This window comes from Amblyraja radiata, chromosome 28, assembly GCF_010909765.2.
Source record: "Amblyraja radiata isolate CabotCenter1 chromosome 28, sAmbRad1.1.pri, whole genome shotgun sequence".
In the NCBI taxonomy this organism is placed as follows: domain Eukaryota; kingdom Metazoa; phylum Chordata; class Chondrichthyes; order Rajiformes; family Rajidae; genus Amblyraja; species Amblyraja radiata.
The window spans coordinates 7,385,928-7,407,375 of record NC_045983.1 but is presented as its reverse complement, the minus strand read 5'-3'; the positions used below and the strand labels follow the sequence as shown (position 1 = coordinate 7,407,375).

Here is a 21,448-nt window from a genome sequence, read left to right as displayed (position 1 = left end):
TAGTTTGATGTATTCAGTCTGAAGAAGGATCTCAACCCGAAACGTCACCCATTCCTTCTCTCCAGATATGCTGCCTGTCCCGCTGAGTTACTCCAGCATTTTGTGTCTATCTTGAGTGTAAACTAGCATCTGCAGTTCTTTCCTACACATGATGTATTTAGTTCACTATAATATCCAGTTCTTAAAATATTAACGTTTGATTTTGTAGAAGTATAATTTAAACTTGTTGGAATTAGCCGTTTATTAATTGCATTATATTGACCAGCCAGAGTTCATTTTGTGAACTTTTTTTCAACAGGTGAAACTTGTCAAATATATCAGTAAACAGTTGCAGTGCAAGCGCAAGGTACCACCCAGTGAAAGATCCTCTAAATTGGAGAGCTATCCTCGACTAAGTGACTGGTTCCATACCATTAACTTAAGAAAAGAAATATTACAGGTAGGCTGAATTATTCTATCTACACACAACGTTAACAGGTAAAGAAATGTATTGCTAACCAATAGTTTTGAAATTTGTATGACTACCCTTAACATTTCAGGAACAGCTTCTTCCCTGTAGCCATGAAGCGATTAAACACTACAACCTCCAAACAAGCTTTGAACTACATAGACTTGGGGGCATTGGTTTTGTCTTTTTGCAGTATTATTTTGTGTGTGTGTGTGTACGTGTGTGTGTGTGTGTGTGTGTGTGTGTGTATATATTTGTGTGTGTGTGTGTGTGTGTGTATGTGTATATATATATATACACACATACACACATACACACACACACACACACACTCATATATATTAAACTATTTGGCATTTATTAAATTGTATACAGAGTACAATGTTTACATATTCTGTCATGCTGCTGCAAGTAAAAACATAATTATTCTGTTTGTGACATGAGACAAGAAAATACTCTTGACTCTTGAATGTTTACACGTTGAAGCATATCACTTATTTAGCAGTGCAATAGTGCCACCCAAACAGATATTAAATGGGCATTTCATTTGAAGTCTGTTGTGTGTCCAGAAAATGTTACCGTTCAGTTGTTCCAAAATTAGCATTAGCGTAAGAGTTTGTAATTGATTGTCATAACTTGATGTCATGCTCCAAATTATGGTCTTATTATTGAAGGCAAGAAGTCAGTATGCTTTTCTACTGACTTTGTGGTGTCTGCCAAATTTTATATCAGACAAATCTATAATAATTATTTGTGCTAATTGTTGCTGTATGCTCAATGGAGATTGAACAAGTCCTTTCTGAAAATGTTGAATGGGGTTTATGTATTGTCTTTCACAACCCCGGAGTGTCCCAAAGCTCTTTACAGTCAATGAGATATTGTGGTTCCAAGCTGAGGTCAATGTGATCATGATCAGATTAATTATTTTAATGGTGTTAGTTGTGTTGCAAAAATATCCGCCAGATCACTGGAGAGAATTCCCCTTCTCATCCTAGAAATAGTGTCTGGGGAACTTTCTCATCTGCCTGAGAAGAAGACTGTGGCCTCATGGTAATGTCTTATTGAGTCATACAGTGTGGAAACGGGTCCTTTTGCCCAATTTGCCCACACCGACCAACATGTCCCATCTACGCTAGTCCCACCTGCCTGCGTTTGGCAAATATCCCTCTAAACCTGTCCTATCCATGCACCTGTCCAAATGTTTCTGAAACGTTGCCATAGTACTTGCCTCAACTACCTCCTCTGGCAGTGCGTTCCATACACCCACCACCCTTTGCATGAAAAAGTTACTCCTCAGGGTCTTATTAAATCTTTCCCTCCTCAACTTAAACCTATGTGCCAAGGTTCTTGATTCCCCTACTCTGGGCAAGAGACTCTGTGCGTCCACCCGATCTATTCATCTCATGATTTTGTACACCTCTAAAAGATCACCCTACTCATCCTCTCCCTGTAGCTCAGGCCCTCGAGTCCTGGCACCATCCTCTTAAATCTTCTCTGCGCCCTTTCCTGATGGCACCTCCAGCTTCTTCATTGCTCCGCAGGAGCCTTGTCAGCCTCTGTCAATTTGAGCTATCTGAAAATTGATTGAATCGTTGAAGCCTCTCCGGCCACCTCCACCCCCCGCCCCCCCAACACCACTCTCACCCCCACCCCCCTACCCCCATCACAGTCTGCTATTAATGCTATATCTGCACAAATCACTGATAAATATTTGAACAGTAATTTCACTTGATTTAAGATAATGATGCAGAGATGTGCTTACATATTACAATGTTATTAAATGGATTCATACAGGTGACATTGGAAAATGCTTAAAAGCCATTTCATGATCTATCCATTTACCATTTCTTTATTCACCCACAGTATATAATCCACTCTAATCTTTGCCTCTTTAAAAAAAAAAAAAGCAGGCAAGTTATCAGACTGAAGTCTTTAAAATAAGTGACTTCACTTATTCCTATAGTTCAGATCTTAAACATAGAACCTAAAATGCACAATGATGCAGCGTGCAATACACACACCATCTAGAAGCTTTAGGTGAAGTTAAATAATCAGTTTTCAGTTACTTGAATGTGATATGTACTGTGGGAGCTAGATTTCCTTGGATGATAGGTGTCTTGTTGCTTCACCTGTGATTTAAATGTTTTTTATTTTGTATGCTGTGATTTAAAAAAAAAAGTCTATCATGAGTGTCTAGCTGATCTTCCCGATGCTAGAACGGGCTGCAGCTGTCCGCGGTGCCGGATCCGCCGCGCATGAAGTCGCATTTTGCCCGTGCCCTAAAATAAGTTAAAATGAGTTTGAAACCCCTGGCCTATATGAACAAGGACTGCATAGTATTTGAATCGGATGGCCCATACGCTTGACCCATCTCAGCTGCGGATATTGGGGTCTACTGCTTTACTTTTGTGCATGATTTAGATCAGGTGCATGGCATGAACCAGGGTCTTGCATGTTTTCCTATGCTGTGAGAGTCAGGTCATTTATATGGCACATCCACCTATGAGCTATCAGAAGAAGCATCTTCTGAACTAGTTGAATTTTTTCATTTGTAAATCTAGCCGATTAATTTTTCACATATCTGAAGAAGGGTCTCAACCCGAAACGCCACCTATTCCTTTTCTTCGGAGATCTCCCTGTCCCGCTGAGTTACTCCAGCATTCTGTGTCTAACTTCGGTGTAAACTGGCATTTGCAATTCATTCTTATACATTATCATGTTGATATGTTGAAAATAATCACACTGAGAACTTTGCAATAAATAAAAGTGTTATTTCTACGATTTGATAAAGTTAGTTCAGGATTCTATGTTGCGCAGCTGAGCGGTTCTGAGCTGCAGATTTTGGGAAGTGGAAAAATAATAATGCATAAAACATCTGGCTGAAACGATTGCAATATTTTGGCAATGAATCAGTTTTAATGGCCAGTCTATAGGAGACCAGAATATAAATGGATTATTTTGGTTGCTACAGAATGTGCATGTGCAACTATGATTCAGAAGAGCTTATTTATATCGGGTACAGAATTACAAAATGCTTGGTCACTAAGTGGTCCACCATATGTTTGCCCATGCAGTCAGATATTTATGTGACGAAGGAACTGGTAGGTGCTGGTTTACACCGTAGATGATACAAAATGCTGGAGTAACTCAGCGGGACGGGCAGCATCTGAAGAAGCAGCCTGAAGAAGGGTCTCGAGCCAAAACGTCACCCATTCTTTTTATCTAAAGATGCTGCCTGTCCCGCTGAGTTGATGTTTAGTTCTGATTAGGAATCACGATTTCTTTCAATTAATAATGGATAATAAAAATTATTTTTGTGTAGCTTTGAGTGTGCATTGAGATTGATAATTATTGAAATGTACTGATTAAAAATGGTGCTCTTTAACATTGTTTCTATTCATAATTGATCAAAACATGGCTTGTTTCTTTTATAGCCATTATTCAGTTGCTTCGTTTGGCTAATTGTATCCTTGGATACACCATGAGGTTAATTAGAGGTTGAATTATATATGAAGTTTACGTTGATAGAACCCAGCTCATAAATCATTGCCTCCTATCTTGTGAGAAATTGTGTCGGAAGAAACACCAGGAAACAACTTATGTCTTTTCCATACTCTTGTCCCTGTGCACTTGATTCAAAGTCTGTGTTTAATGTATATGTTGTATTTGTTGCTTTTATATATGTACCTAAAACTGGGTTTAGCATCTTTGGGGATGTTGATCATCAATTCATTCATATTTATTCACTTTGTTTCTGTCACTATTTTACTTCCCTTTATCAGTCTACTGAAATTATTGGCTTGGTGGTAGGGAGTTACTAATGTGTGACTGTTAAACAGGAAGTGTGGTTCAATGGGATAGAACTAAAAACTGCCAGTCTGCCGCCACTCCTTTCTAGCTAAATGCAAGCTTAGTCATGTCTGTGCTTTCTTCAGCTTGTGATTGATTTGATTACTTTTTTTTGCTCTCAAGAAATCTGGTTTTCTATTTCCCTCCTCCCTGCTGGAGAGCAAGTCTGGACAGAGTAGTTCAAATCTTATAGCCCGAATATTGTGGAAATTCTGCATTTGTATTACATTTTGCACTCCATCGCTCATGAAAACCCATGACGGAATCTTTTTTTTCCCCTGCTCTCTGGCTGGGAGAACTCCTTCCATCCAGGAACATAAAGATCAAATAGTAGCACCTAATTCACAACTGTAGACTGTCATCAACAATGAAGCCTGGATCAGAAACCAATTTATCCTTCTTGCACCTTTCCAGTGAGGGTTCGAAAATGATTGTGGCGAGCGAGGTAAAAATGTGATAGTGATTCACACTAATGGTTGCATCAAAGAATGGCGCACAGTTCATTAGCTCAGCTCCATCTCTTGCTAATCACAAAATATGTGCGATTAAAAGTTCTACATAGCAAGGAGTTAAATATATTTTTAGAAACAGTAAACACTGGAACTATTCGGGAGAGCAATCTGCATCTGACTGCTTTTATATCTAAAAACATGCTATTTTATTTATTTTCTCCAGAGACAGGCATGCTGACTGTTTCGTATATTCAATTTTTATTTTGCTTTTGGTTTAAAATTACGGAGAAACATTGATTAATAAAAATGGGGAAAGATCAAGGGGCTGGGGTCAATTTACAGGTTTGGTGCTGTGCTGTTGTTAGCGTAGTTTGTCTTTTCACCGGGCAGTAAAATGACTTTTGATGGGCTGCTTGTATGATGTTGTTTGACAACTCTTGTCAGCCGGCACCAATAAATCATCCTCATTTATTATTTCAAATTGAATTATTCCTCTTGGCTCAACTGATGGTCCTGATTGGGAAGGAATGAGCCCTCACAAGGGCTGAATCTTTGGTGCAATTTTAATGGAAGCGTCTGGTGCATGTTTGGCTGAGAATTTAAATCAAGGACCCATTTATCTTTCAAGGTGAACAATGCCCCAATCAGTAGATCAGGTCTAAGCTCTGCAGTCCTATCACATCTAGTTATGATGAGATAGATGATGGATAGTTTCACAGCTATGAGGTGGAGGTTGCCATAAGTGAGTGTTGCAAGTATTTGCAGCATTAGGGCCAAGCACGTGTGTGCTGAGTGTCAGGTTGAAGTCATTGCTATCACGTTAGATCAGATGTTCTAGGTGGATGATTGAACTTGGCTTTCTCTGAAGATGCACACCATCGACAGAAACTGGTCTAGATCAGATATTTCATTCGGTATGGGGTGGCACAGTGGCACAGCTGGTAGCGCCGCTGCCATACAGCGCCAGATACCCGGATTCTATCTTGACCTCTGTGTGGAGTTTGCACATTCTCCCCGTGACCGCGTGGGCTTCCTACGGATGCTCCCACATCCCAAAGACATGCGGGTTTGCAGGTTAATTGGCCCTCTGTAAATTTACCCCTAGTGTGTAGGGAGTGGATGCAAAAGTGGGATAACCTAGAGCTAGTGTGAATGGGTGAGCGATGGCTGATGTGGACTCAATGGGCCGATGGGCCTGTTTCCATGCTGTATCTCTAATCTCAAACTAAGCTATCCACAAGATATCAAGAAACACCTGAGAACACTGATGCAGCAAAGACAGTGAGACCACCCAACATCCTGACTGTAGGACAAAATAATTGTGTTTCAGAATCAGCCGTGGCTCAAGTGGAGCTGTTCCAAATTGTTATGATTATTCACACTGTCACAGCCTGAGTTAGGGTGGCACGGTGGCGCAGCGGTACAATTGCTTCCTTACAGCGCTTGCAACGCCGGAGACCCGGGTTCGATCCTGACTACGGGTGCTGTCTATACGGAGTTTGTATGTTCTCCCCATGACCGCGATGGGTTTTCTCCGAGATCTTAGCATTTCCTCCCATACTCCAAAGACGTACAAGTTTGCACGTTAATTGGCTTGCTGTATATGTAAATTGTCCGTAGCGTGTGTAGGATAGTGTTAATGTGCGTGGACCACTGGTTGGTCCGAAGGGCCTGTTTCCGCGCTGTATAACTAAACTAAAGACCTTTGTAGCACAGTAAACTCAGGGATGATCAGTGAGCAGGCTTAGTTGAGTGTTCAGAATGAGTTGAGTGAAGAGCTCAACAGATGGGGAAGTATCTGTGAAGAGATAAAACTGTTCACTCTTGGGTATATTTTGCCGCAGTGGATTTTGAGCATGCGACTTTCAAGTGCAATTGGGTCAGACAGCGGACAATCTGAGCATAACAACAACCCCCACCCATTCCCCCCCCCCCGATCCCCCCGACCCCTTCCAACTGGATGAAATAAGCAGACCGTTGCCCCACTGACATGAAGATATGGGTAAAGTTGCTTGAGGTTGGCAGACATTTTAAATTAATATGAAAGCGTTGATTTTTCTGTGTAAAAGTTCCACTTAAATCTCTGCTATCTTTAGCGCCCTCTAATTTATTGAGCATTCATCTGTGTAAATTATGTGGAATTCCAGGCAAGTATGTTTTAAGTGCATTGAAGGACTGGTCCTTGAGGAAGATACACAATAAGTTTTATCTTGTATTTTTGGATTATTTTTGCTACTTGTGGAATAGTTAAAAATAAAGTTATCAACTCAAAGCTTTATCTCGTATTGAAGGGGCAGGCATTTGTGTGGTTGGGGGTGTTGTGTGTAACGTGTAATGGCCTTTGAGTGACCCTGCAGTAACAATTTAAGATGTTTAATGTCTTCCTGGATGATAATATTTGAATTTGAGCCGTCATGGGCCTGGAATTCCCTGGAATTAGTGAGTAAATTACATTTCATTTTGAGGAAACTTGGACAATCAACTTGGTGTTTTCAATCTTTATCTGTAGATTTCTTGCCATGAAGGAGCTCAGAGTAGATAATTTGTTTTGGGATACTGGCAACGAGCATGCAAGTGATGTAACTTACCCCACCCAAGCCATTTGAGCATGATCAGAACATATTATACTGGGGATATATCCCAGGCAAGGGATGTTGACATTGGTTTTCCTACTGTGCCAATGCATTTGAAGGATTTTTTGGACTTTAGTCTTTAAAGATACAGCGTGGAAACTTCGGCCCACCGAGTCCGTGCCAACCAGCGATCACCCCTTACACTAAGACTTGTCGCACACACTAGGGACAATTTACGATTTTACTGAAGCCAATTAACCTGCGTCTTAAATTAAAGTACGTCTTTGGAGTGTGGGAGGAAACCAGCGCACAGGGAGAACGTACAAACTCCGTACAGACCACCTGTATTCGGGATCGAACCCAGGCCCATGGCACTGTAAGGCGGCAACTCTACCTCTGCGCCACTGTGCCAATTTTGTACAGATTGCTCTTCAGTGTTTTAAGGTGTCTATGGAAGGTTGTTCATATCACTGAAACATACTGAGTATAGAAATCATCGCTGTTTGGAAAACGATGAATATGTTAGGTTTAAGGTCTTGGCTTCGGATAGCCCTTTGCTCTATTTCTGACTCACAATAAATTCTTGCAGCAATAATAGTCCTTATTGCAGTATGAATTTATCGTGAGTCAAAAATAGAGCATCACTGTTAATAAATGTTTGCTGATTCTTCCATTACGAAGAGCCCAAATCTATTTTTATGCAATTACTTGATTGACGATGGCAGAAAAGCACTGGCTGTCAAATTGTTGTACAGACTTGATAACAGCTTGCTATCCCTGATGGGTCATAACTGCACGACACCGTCCTTGAGACCAGAAGATTAAATACAGTTGTATCTCCAAGTCTGGATTTCAAATTTGTAGCAGTCATAATAGATTCAGCATTAATTGCTTGGAAGTCATAGGACGTACATTAAAAGCCAACTACTCCACTCCAATACTTGGAAGCATCTTATCTGCTGAGTTTTAAGGTATTTACATTGGTAAAGTATGCAGTTAGTGTGGCAGGCTTTGTAGATTGTCTGAAAATATACAGCAAGCGCTCTGCCGGTATTTCTGTTGATTTTACAAAACGTGCAGTTACTTTGAATGTTCATGTCACGTGTCAAGTAATTTCTTTGAAGATATAATATAAATGTGGATGTTTTTCAACATTGATTTTGATTCTGTAATCAACACATTTCTCTCATGCTTATTCATTTCGCGTAGAGAAGTACTCTATCATTGAGAACATTTGAACAGATTTAGTTCCCTAGTTTTTTAAATTTTAATGTGGAACATAGAACAGTTCAGCACAAGGGAAGGGCCTTCAGCCCACCATGTTGGTGCCAACCATGAAGCAGTTTAACTAATCCCACCTGCCTATACATCCTCTGTATCCCTCTATTCATGTGTCTTTTTAAATGTCTCTCAAACATCACTGCCATATCTGGTCCTAAACTTCCTCTGTCAGTGCGTTCAAGGCAACTACCACTCGGAGTAGAAGGAAAATAGCTGGAGGATAGAGTAGAGGGCAAGGGGGCGGCACGAAGGCACAGCAGTAGAGTTGCTGCCTTACAGCGCCATAGACCCGGGTTCGATCCTGACTACAAGTGCTGTCTGTACGGAGTTTGTACGTTCTCCCTTTGAGGGTTTTTCCCAGTTTTCTCCCACACTCCAAAGACATACAGGTTTGTAAGTTGATTGGCTTGGTAAAATTGTAAATTGTTCCTAGTGTGTGTTCGATAACGTTAGTGTATGTGGATCCCTGGTCGGTATGGATTCCGTGTGCCGAAGGGCCCGTTTCAGCGCCCTATCTCTCAACTAAACTAAACTAAATCAGACCATGGATACATAAAATGTATTGTGCCGATAATGAATGTGAGATCAAGCATTGGCCTAATATCAAAATAATCATATTAAAGCCAGGCTAGAAAGGATCATGTTGACTGGTTTTATTTTAAGCTGCCAACATATGTAAAGCATGAGTATAAGAGCTAAAAGAAAAAAGCTGCATGTTTGCTCCTGATTTAGTTTCATTTGTCATGTGTCTTAGGGATTGGCTGCAGATCTTAAAGTCTGTCTGAGCTTTCATTTAGTTTAGAGGTACACGTGGAAAGAAGCCCTTCGGCCCACTGAGTCCACGCTGACTGATGATCACCCGTTACACTAGTTTAATCTTACACACGACAGACAATATAGAGAAGCCAATTAACCTACAACTTGGAATGTGGGAGGAAAATAGAGCACCCAGAGAAAGCCCACATGGTCACAGAGAGAATGTACAAGTAGGAATTTCATTGTTCTATCTGGGACACATGACAATAAAACACTCTTGGCTCCTAACAGCACCAGAAGTCAGGATCAAACCCATCTCTGGAGCTGTAAGTAGGTATGTTGTAAAGCCTACCTGAAGCGTCGCTGAAAATCTGTCACTGCGGGTGTGCGCGATTTTGGCGCCGTTTAGAGGGGGGCGGGTTTAAAACGCGATTTTCTCTAGGCTGTTCAAATCGAAGATGTTCAGCCTAGTTAATTCTTAATGAAAAATCGCTGGAAGACCCCGTCGCAAAAGCTATTATTAGTTTTAAAGGCCACGTATAATAGTTATAGTAGTTTAAAAATCAACCTCTAAACACCAGCAACCGCAGGGTCTCATAAAGCAAATAGCAGAAGGTAGGCTGTATATTTTTACATTAAAAAGGGCTTCTAAAGATCCCTTTATACAAAGTTTAATATTGCGAGTAGCTCATTTTGGGCCCATTATATCCCGCAGTATTTTTCTCGGCATTTGGGGCACAAATCTACCGCAATGTGAACGTTCTAAACCAGCGCGTTCACAGGAACCCACTGGAAAGCTGATTTAAATGGACTTTAATTTACAGCAATTGAACACTAAATTCCTTCCATTTGGTCTATAAATTAATGTAAATGAGATTTAAAAATCATGTTTTATTGTGAATTATTTGTGAATATTATTTGGACATTTAGGCTATTTAAAAATGTTAATCATTTATTAAGAAATGGATAAATGTTTAGATCTAGTAATTGAAGTCTGAAATTAGCTACAATTAGGTAACTAACTAATTATATGCTTTAATTTCAGGTCATCCAAGTAAGATAATTTTATATTTGTTTCAGAATGCTTCAATCTATGATAACTGAAAATTTCATTCAGTTCTCTTAATTTTTAAGAAAGTTATGGGCTTTTGACTGTTCACGATCACAGCTTTTTTGTTATGTCCATAGAAAATCAATAGGGAACAAGATGCTCATTTCCCAGTATGAAAATGGCCATAACTTTTTAAATACTTGAGATATGAAAGTGAATTAGGTGTCAAATTAAACTTATTTTTATGCTTTATCTGATGGGATAAATTGCAGACTTGATTTTTAAAATCTCAAAATTTTGTAACATTGCTACTGTAAGGCAGCAACTCTACCGCCACGCCACTGTGACCAAGGTCATCAACCTTGTGAAAATATAATGTTTTAATTAGTTGCTGTGTAGTTTGCCAATTATTGCAAATAATTTAAATCTCGATCTCTCATGCATCATTGCTAAGTTTTCCTTCTTGTTGTAGTATTTAGAATTTACGTTGGAGATATTGAAAACTTTCAGATTTTATTTTCTCTCCATTCTCATTGCTCCCCAAAAGATCTGAGGCTGCTGACTCACCAAAAAAGGTCTTTTGGGATCTTCCACATGGGGGCGGGAGTATTTAAGAAAATTATTAATTCTTAATTTGTTGGCACAGACAACAAACAGTAAGCTATCTAATAATTTTTGGGTTGTTTAAGAAAGAACTGCAGCAAATGCTGGAAAAATCAAAGGTAGACAAAATTGCTGGAGAAACTCAGCAGGTGAGACAGCATCTATGGAGCGAAGGAATAGGCGATGTTTCAGGTCGAGCCCCTTCTTCAGACTGATGTGGGCGTGGGGGGGGCGGAAAGAAGAAAGGAAGAGGTAGGCTGTGGGAGAGCTGGGAAGGGGAGGGGAAGGAGGGAGAAAGCAAGGACTACCTGAAATTGGAGAAGTCAATGTTCATACCGCTGGGGTGTAAACTACCCAAGCGAAATATGAGGTGCTGCTCCTCCAATTTGCGGTGGGACTCACTCTGGCCCAGGACAGAAAGGTCGGATTCGGAATGGGAGGAGGAGTTGAAGTGCTGAGCCAACGGGAGATCAGGTTTGTTAATGCGAACGGTGCAAAGGTGTTGGGCGAAGCGATCGCCAAGCCTGCGCTTGGTCTCACCGATGTAGAGCAGTTGACACCTAGAGTAGCGGATGCAATAGATGAGGTTGGAGGAGGTGCAGGTGAACCTCTGCCTCACCCGGAAAGACTGCTTGGGTCCTTGGATGGAGTCGAGGGGGGAGGTAAAGCAACAAATCTTTGGGCATCGCAACAAGTATCATGTTTTCATTTGAGAACCATCCCATTCGGTACTAGTCAGAAATTCGGTCTGACTTTTCTGCCCTCTTCTCAATGCAGATCAGAGACCTTTCTTGGAGAGGAGAAAGACTTTAAATTTTAGTCTGTTATTTTGAAACGTTTATTTAATATTTATTGCCTCCACATATGGTCAAATCAAACAACAGCAACTGTAAGTCATCATGATAACCAAGATTCCTCAACATTTGAGGGGTGGTTTAACGTTAGATGTGATCTTCTGCATTCCACTTTGGAAACTGTGAAGATAGACACAAAAAGCTGGAGTAACTGAGCGGGTCGGGCAGCATCTCAGGAGAGAAGGATCGGGCGACGTTACGGGTCGAGACCCTTCTTCAGACGTCTGGTTAATAATAAAATGAACATGTATGGCTGGTGAGGCCAAGTAGATCAGTACTACTTTGAAATGTGTTGCACTTGTGACAGTCTATCACTAGGCTGACCAGTGAACAAACAAGGAACTGTGTGGTCGAGGGCTCCTATATATTTAGAAGAATCTATCATGTGACCATAATTGCAGGCTATCTAATTGAACTGCATGGTATGACGGATGTAGCACAAATCATTCATTTTGATGAAAAGTAATTTAATATTTATGCGTAGGAAGGAACTGCAGATGCTGGTTTAAACCAAAGATAGACACAAAATGCTGGAATAACTCAGCGAGACGGGCAGCATCTTCGGAGAGAAGGAATGGGTGATGTTTCAGCTCAAGACCCTACTTCAGACTGAGAGTCAGGGGAAAGGGAAAGGAGAGATATAGACGGTGATGTATAGAGATATAGAACAAATGAATGAAAGATATGCAAAAAAGTAAGGATGATAAAGAAAACAGGCCATTGTTAGCTGTTAAGGTACACAAAATTGCTGGAGAAACTCAGCGGGTGCAGCAGCATCTATGGAGCGAAGGAAATAGGCGACGTTTCGGGCCGAAACCCTTCTTCAGACTGATGGGGGGGGGGGGGGGGAGAAGGAAGGAAAAGGGGAGGAGGAGGAGCCCGAGGGCGGGCGGATGGGAGGGTGGGAGGAGACAGCTAGAGGGTTGAGGAAGGGGAGGAGACAGCAAGGACTAGCAAAATTGGGAAAATTCAATGTTAATGCTCTTCCTCCAATTTCCGCTGTTGCTCACTCTGGCAATGGAGGAGACCCAGGACAGAGAGGTCGGATTGGGAATGGGAGGGGGAGTTGAAGTGCTGAGCCACTGGGAGGTCAGGTTGGTTATTGCGGACTGAGCGGAGGTGTTCGGCGAAACGATCGCCCAACCTACGCTTAGTCTCCCCGATGTAAATCAGCTGACATCTAGAGCAGCGGATGCAGTAGATGAGGTTGGAGGAGATACAGGTGAACCTTTGTCGCACCTGGACCGACTGCTTGGGTCCTTGAATGGAGTCGAGAGGGGAGGTGAAGGGACAGGTGTTGCATTTCTTGCGGTTGCAATGGAAAGTGCCCGGGGAGGGGGTGGTGCGGAAGGGAAGAATTGACGAGGGAGTTGCGGAGGGAGCGGTCTTTGTGGAAGGCAGACATGGGGGGAGATGGGAAGATGTGGCGAGTGGTGGGTTCACGTTGGAGGTGGCGGAAATGGCGGAGGATTATGTGTTGTATTTGCCGGCTGGTGGGGTGAAAGGTGAGGACCAGAGGGACTCTGCCCTTGTTGCGAGTGCGGGGATGGGGAGAGAGAGCAGTGTTACGGGGTATGGATGAGACCCTGGTGTGAGCTTCATCTATGGTGGCGGAGGGGAATCCCCGTTCCCTGAAGAACGAGGACATTTCCGATGCCCTGGTATGGAATGTCTCATCCTGGGAACAGATGCGGCGTAGGCGGAGGAATTGGGAGTAGGGGATGGAGTCTTTATAGGGGGCAGGGTGGGAAGACGTGTAGTCCAGATAGCCATGTGAGTCAGTGGGTTTGTAATGTATGTCGGTCAGGAGTCTGTCCCCTGCGATGGAGATGGTGAGGTCAAGGAATGGTAGGGAAGTGTCGGAAATGGTCCAGGTGTATTGGAGTGCCGGATGGAAGTTGGTGGTGAAGTGGATGAAGTCGGTCAGTTGTGTGGAGGTGCAGGAGGTGGCCCCAAAGCAGTCGTCAATGTAACGGAGGTAGAGGTTGGGGATGGGGCCCTGGTACGTCTCGAACAAGGATTGTTCAACGTACCCGACAAAGAGGCAGGCGTAGCTGGGGCCCATGCGTGTGCCCATAGCTACGCCTTGTGTTTGGAGGAAATGGGAGGAGTCAAATGTAAAGTTGTTGAGGGTGAGGACCAACTCCGCTAAGCGGAGGAGAGTGTCAGTGGCTGGGTATAGGTTGCTCCTCTGGTCGAGGAAGAACCGGAGGGCTCCGAGGCCATCCTGGTGGGGGATGGAGGTGTAGAGTGACCGGACATCCTTGGTGAAGATGAGGGGGTGAGGGCCCAGAGAGTGGAATGCGTGGAGGCGGCGGAGAGTGTCTGAGGTGTCTAGAACATAGGTGGGGAGGGATTTGACCAAGGGGGATAGGATGGAGTCAAGGTATGTGGAGATGAGTTCGGTGGGGCACGAACACGCAGAGACAATGGGTCTGCCGGGAGAGCTGGGTTTGTGGATTTTGGGGAGAAGGTAAAAACGGGCCGTGCGGGGCTGGGGAACGATGAGGTTGGAAGCTTGGTCGGGCAGGGCGTGGGAATTGATGAAGTCGGTGATGGTGCTAGAAATGGTGGCCTGGTGCTCGTCAGTGGGGTCATGGTCCAAGGGTAAGTAGGAGGAGGTGTCCGAGAGTTGGCGCGTGGCCTCAGCTTTGTAGAGATCGACGCGCCAGACTACCACGGCACCTCCCTTGTCGGCTGGTTTGATGACCCAATCTGGGTTTTTGCGGAGTGATTCAATGGCAGTGCGTTCAGAGGGGGAAAGATTAGAGTGAGACAGGGGAGTGGAGAAGTTGAGGCGGTTGACGTCGCGGCAGTTCTGGATAAAGAGTTCCAGAGCCGGGACTTTATGAGAGGGGTTCCACGAGGAGGGGGTGCGTTGGAGACGGGAAAAAGGGTCATCATTGGGGGGCGAGGACTCCTTCCCATGGAAGTGCGCTGTGAGGCGGAGACGATGGTAGAAGCGCTCCAAGTCATGGTGGGCGCGGAACTCATTGAGATGGGGACGGAGGGGGACAAAGGTAAGACCTCTGCTGAGGACAGACCGTTGGGTGTGGGAGAGGGGGAGGTAGGGGGGATGGTTTGCTAGTTTACATATTTATGCTACTTACGTTCGCTCCTCGACCGACATTTTGTGTGATTTAGGTTGATATAATTAATGAAAGAAGTGGAAAGAGTACAAAAACAAAATATGACAGTCAGATTATAATATTGCCACTCTTCCTTGATGGATGTTACTGAAGCAATAGGAATGATTTGAAGGATAATTAATTAAAAACTATTAATATTTTCCTGGGCGATCTCTATTCAGGAACATTCATAAATTTCAGCAACTTTAGTGCTGTGCATTGCAATGATTACTACTGTGTTTAAAATGGCATGGATTCAGAACACATAGGCCGACAGATGGCACAATGGGCTAAGTGTTCGGCTGGCAACCGGAAGGTAGCCGGTTCGAATCCCGCTTGGAGTGCATACTGTTGTTGTGTCCTTGGGCAAGACACTTCACCCACCTTTGCCTGTGTGTGAATGTGTGTGAGTGATTGGTGGTGGTCGGAGGGGCCGTAGGCGCAGATTGGCAGCCACGCTTCCGTCAGTCTGCCCCAGGGCAGCTGTGGCTACAGAAGTAGCTTACCACCACCGAGTGTGACTGAGGAGTGAATGAATAATGCCATGTAAAGCGCCTTGAGTATTAGAAAGGCGCTATATAAATCCCATCCATTATTATTATTATACCATTGCTCACAATCGGGCCCTCATGAAATGATGTGGGTAGTGAAAGCAGTAATTATATTCCACTATAGTCTTTAATGTCATGGTTTGCCTATTCATTTGCTTTAATGTTGCAACCAGCCAGAAAGCTAGCCCTGGTTCAGTGAATAGTGCAGAAGATCAGTCATGGACCAGCACCAGCTATAAATGAAAACAAGATGCCGATCGATTTAACTTGTGACGCGCAAGTGCTAAATAGTGGATTGAACGGAACTCTGTGATGATTCGACCTCGAGATTAGATTTAATTTGGACCTCCAGCATCCATTTTGAATGGCAGTGGGCAATTAAATAATGATGGGAGGGGGTTCCATAAACATATCCCATCCTCAGCAAACGCAGAGCCTAACCACAAGTCCAAATACAATGCTGAATCTTTGTTATACATCATTGGTCACATCTCCTGGATACCTCACTATCACTAAACCAAAATTTGATGCACTCCATGATATCAAGAAACAGCTGAGAGTATTCAACATAGTAAAAGCTATCGACCAGACAATATTCCAGCACCAGTGTTTCACCAAACCATCTCTGCTCATGTGAAGGCTCCAGTCCAGATGAAAAATCTTGACTGTGCATTTCCCTTCACAGATGCTGCCTTACCCACAGAGCTCATCCAGCAGTTTATTTTTGGCTCCAGACTCTCGTACCTCCTCTCTCTTGTCTCTCCACTGCCTAGGATGTTCTGTCAGCAAAAAACATAACAAATAAGCAGAATTAGGCCATTCAGCCCATCGGGTCTACTCCACCATTCTTTCATTGCTGATCTATCTTTCCCTCTCAACCTCATTCTCTTGCCCCTCCCCATAACACCTGACACCCATACTAATCAAGAATCTAGCAATCTCCATCTTAAATATATCCATTGACTTGGCCTTCACTGCCTTCAGTGGCAATGAATTCCACAGATTCACCAGATTCAATCCAAATCATTTTACACTCAATACGGTGAAATAAGATGCTGGTAACATTATTGCGAAGCACCACTTAGCTGAACAATGTTGACTTTGGGTCTGCACTATACTGCAGACCTCATTACATTCTTACGTCATACAATAAAAAATTAGCTGAATTCCCGAGAAAGTGGCACAATGCTGCAGTTGTAAGAGTTACTGCCTCACACCAGAGACCCCGGTTTGATCCTGACCTCAGCTCGGTGCACGGGTTTCCTCCCACATCCCAAAGACGTGCAGGTTTCTAGCTCAATTGGCCTCAGTAAATTGCCACTAGTGTGTAGGAAGTGGATGAGAAAGTGGGGTAACATAGAATATAGTGTGATCCTGTGTGCATTCGGTGGACCTGTTTCCATGTGGTCTCTGAACTAAAAGCCCTTGTTGTCAAGGCGACAGTGATTTGGTGACATTGGTCTCTGGTAATTGGAGGTAAACGAATGATAGGTCTCTTGAGTGGCTGAAATCATATCTGGTATGAAGGCTTTGGCCTTGGTTATCTCTGTAGAAGGTTTTCAGGACCAATTGTAGTCCCACAATCACATTTAATATTGAGCATCACCTCATTGTGTTCATTTTAATAGTCTATTTAGAAGTCGGATAAGAGAGTGGTGGCAATTGTTAATTTAATAATAATTCGGGGTTGCATGATGACGTGTCAGTGTTGCAAAGCTTAAAATAATCAGCCGAGAAAAGCATAACTTTGGCACATTGACTTGTCAATCATCGTGCAATTTAGAGGTTATGAAATAGTGGATTTTAAAATCTATATTAGATAACTTTCAAATGGTATTGTTAGGTAATATTGCGTTTATTTCATCGATGCTACAAAGCTTATGCATTCAGCATAAGGTGTATTGAGACAACGGTAATGTAAATGCACAGAGGATACCTTTATCATTATTCCCTGTAAGTGTTGATGTCATTACCTTTGGGGCACATGTCAGATAAATCAGGAAGCTAGATTTGTAAAAAATCAATAGGTGAGCTTTCCTCCACCTAACTTCCAAAATCTTGATACTAAAATGCATCAGAGGCGTGGGACACAGAGGAGCAGCTGTAGAGCTACTGCCTCATAGCGCCAGGAACCTGAGTTTGATCCTGGCCTCAGGTGCTGCCTGTGTGGAGTTTGCACTTCCTGCCTGTGACCACTTGGGTTTCCTTCGGGTGCTCCGGTTTCTTCCCACATCCAAAGAAGTGTGGGTTTGTAGGTTAATTGGCCTCTGTAAACTGTAAATAATGTGTAAGGAACGGATGACAAAGTAGAATTGCATAGAATTAGTGTGAACAGGTGACTGATGTAGGTTTGCCAACTTTCTCACTCCGAAATAAGAGCCAAAAGGTCAAAATAAGGGCCATAATTCCCGACGGTAATTCGTTGACCGACTTGGCCGTGGCTGGGTGAATGATGAGTTGGCCTGAGTGCTGGACTGCACACAAAGCCCAGCCGGCGGGCCAGCTGAGGAGTTTTGGACCGGGCGCGACTTCACGCGCAAAATCCGGCACCCCATCCCACTCATGAACCGATGATCGCCCATGAGAAGGTGGTGTTAGCAGTAAGCGAAGGTCCGAAGGTCTGACAGCTGGCCAGGCTGCCGACCGATGGGGTCATGGGCGAGGCGCTACTGCTGCACTCCATGGTCTGCACTACGTCGGAACGGGTGAGGTGGGGCCGGACGCGGCGCTGCAACCCGACAGTCCCCTCGACCCGAGTAGTAGCAGTCAAATATGGGACGAGGGCAGTCCAGTATGGGACAAACCAATTTAGCCCAATATAATGTCCCGGCTAATACGGGACAGTTGGCAATCCTAGACCGATGGTCACCATGGACTCAGTGGCCGAAGGGCACTGAGTCCATCCTAAATCTAAAAGCAGTTTTCTGCTCCATGTTTGAATAATGAAAGATTTAAATTTCCTACATCATGATTTTCAACAACATTTCTTTAAATTAGGTAAAGGAAATAATGCAGGTGAGTGTGAGTTAAGTCTGATTTTTTTTTTTTGCTGATTAAAATATTTCATTATTTTCACTCTTATCTGCCCATGAAGTGTGTGTGTGTGTGTGGTCGGTAAATCATTAAAAATAGGATACATAGTTCACTTGTGAAGCGATGACATTGATTCTGAGCTGATTTGAGGATAAATTTCCTTTAAAATCCGAAAATGTTAATGGAAACTTGCAGAGTAGTTACAACTGTGATGAGCACAAAATGTCAAACCAGGGCAAGAGAGCTCTTTGAGTGAGTTGTCTGATGCTCCATACGTTGCACTAGTATTGTGGTTATTAATTTATTGAATTCCTTTTGTTCATTACGTAAATATTGTCTGTGCATATTGAGTTTACAAGCCTATTATGCTGCCGCAAGTAAGAATTTAATTGTTCTGTTGCCCATTGCATATGACAATTCAATACTCTTGACTCTTGTTGTCTCTTTTGTAATGACTCGTTCTACCTTTATTTCTAACTCTTTTGGCTTTGTTTCAATTGTCAAATGTTATTTTTTTTGCCTGCAAAGTTAAAGGACTATTTGGTAAATAGTAATAGATCTCTTCTGTTTCATGTGCTTGGTATCAGCTTCAAACACTGTCAAGTTGAGTTTAAATGCACAAGTACGTTGAGATACAGGTACAATGGATATCTTTCTTGCTGCAGCATCACAGGCTCATAGAAATCAGACAATCAAAACCTATCCTATAAAAGTATAAAAGTTACACAAATTCTGTAAGAGAGTAAGGAGCAAAAGGATTGTGCAAATAAAAAGATATTAGTGCAACACAATTAAAAAAACCCAAAACAAACAAGTCTATGGTAGTGCAAGAGGGCCTGATGTGTTCCGTTGCTGAAGTAGGATTAGGATTATGCAGGTTGGTTCAAGAGGCTGATAGTTGTAGGAAAGCAGTTGCTCCTGAACCTGGTGGTGTGGGACTTTGGCCCTCTGTACATCCTACCTGATGGTAGCACCGATCACGGCCCGGATGGTGAGGATCGTTCATAGATGCCGCTTTCTTGAGGTAATGCCTTACAGGTGCTTTTGATGTGGGGAGATGGACCGGGCTGAGTCCACCATTCTCTGCAACCTCTTGCTTTCCTGTGTGTTTGAATCGCCTTACTCAGCCATGATACAGCCAGGATACTTTCCACAGGAGGTTTGTTAGAGTACTTGGTGACATTGCGGAACTCTTTAAACTCATAGAAAAGTAAAGATACTGGCGTGCCTTCTTCCTAATTACATCAATGTGCTGGGCCCAACACAGGCCATCTCAGATGTTAACATCCAGCAATTTGAAGCTGCTAACTCTCTGCGCTGCCAACCCACCCCAAGATGTCCTCCCGTCAGCCCCTTTCTGGTCAGCAATTAATTCCTTGTTTTTGCTGTTGTTTGAGCCAGAGGTTGGGTTAATTCGGAAGTATTTGTGTTGCGCCATAACCTTCATGACTGGGTTGAAGACACTACCAGACGGTAGTCATTGAGGCAGGTCACCATGCTCTTCTTGGGCACCAACACGATACATGCCCTCTTTGAAGTAGGTGGTAACATTAGACCGCGGAAGCGAGAGGTTGAAGATGGCCTTGAGTACTCCACCCAGTCTTTCGAACCCGGCCAGGTCTACCTTTCGGGCCAGATGCTTTCAGTGTGATGAGCGTTGGCCTGCACTGGGCCTGCACTCGCTGGAGTGTCGAAGGAAGAGGGGGGAATCTCATTGAAACCTTCCCGAATAGTCGAAGGCCTGGATAGAGTAGATGTGGAGAGGATGTTTCCACTAGTAGGGGAATCTTGGACCAGAGGCCGTAGCCTCAAAATAAAAGGATGTACCTTTTAGAAAGGAGATGAGGAGGAATTTCTTTAGTCAGAGGGTGGTGAATCTCTGGAATTCATTGCCACAGACGGCTGTGGAGGCCAAGTCAATGGATATTTTTGTGGAGATTGACAGATTCTTGATTTGTGAGGGTGTCGGGTTATGGGGAGAAGGCAGGAGAATGGGATTGTGAGGGAAAGATAGATCACCCACGATTGAATGGCAATGTAGACTTGATGGACTGAATGGCCTATTTCTGCTCCTAGAACTTATGATCACTTTTCTTGAAGGATACTCTGATGTCAGCCTTGGGGCCTGAGTTTGCAGGGTTGGGGGGGTTGTGGTGGTTCATGTCAGAGTGTTAGCCTTTCTCCTCCATTGTTCTTCATTAAAAAGGCATTGATCTCATGCAGAGGTGATGTGTCGTTGCCACCTATATTACCCGGATTCAGGTCTCGTTTACCTGGAGCTTAACTTGCTGCAACTTTCACTTGACCATGTCCCATCTCTAAGCCTCAACCCGATCCTTTTATACTTTGTTATTTATCAGCCACATTGCATGAAACACCTTTTAATACGCTATCCATTTCTATTCAATAAAATGTAATTATTCTTAATTCCACTTTGTGCATTAGGAAATGGAGTCACTTTTTCCTCTGCTCTGACACATGGTGCAGGAGAATTGAGTAATGCCAATTTCAAAATCTAGGCTACACCAATCTGTGAATTTGGACAGAGAGTTCACAGAAGGGCAATGAATTGAATGTCACAAAGTGCTGAATTAATCAGCGCTGAGGTACTCCAGCACTTTGTTTTGTTTTTCTTCTGAAACAGCTTCTGCAGTTCCTTGTTTCTTATGAATCTAATGTTCCCAGAGGTTTTTTTTTTCAAAGCATAACAGCTGAGGCAATAAGATTAAGTTTAGCAAATCAGGGACTGCAGCAATAAATTAATAGAGTGTAATCACAACAAAATAAGAAAATAGAAAAGGAATATTTGAAATAATAATTTGGCCTTTTGGCCTTTATCGGTGACACACACTGCCACATTTACAGCTCA

General features: G+C 43.1%; 1 protein-coding gene across 9 annotated transcripts in view; it reads left to right on the top strand.

Moving 5' to 3' along the window:
• ksr1 (kinase suppressor of ras 1) overlaps window positions 1-21,448 on the top strand; it is a 156,109-nt gene that overhangs the window by 80,523 nt on the left and 54,138 nt on the right. For all 9 annotated transcript variants that reach the window (XM_033045676.1, XM_033045677.1, XM_033045675.1 and 6 more), the window contains exon 2: window positions 299-439. In XM_033045676.1, the coding sequence (XP_032901567.1) occupies window positions 299-439 (141 nt within the window). The remainder of the gene's footprint in view (window positions 1-298; window positions 440-21,448) is intronic.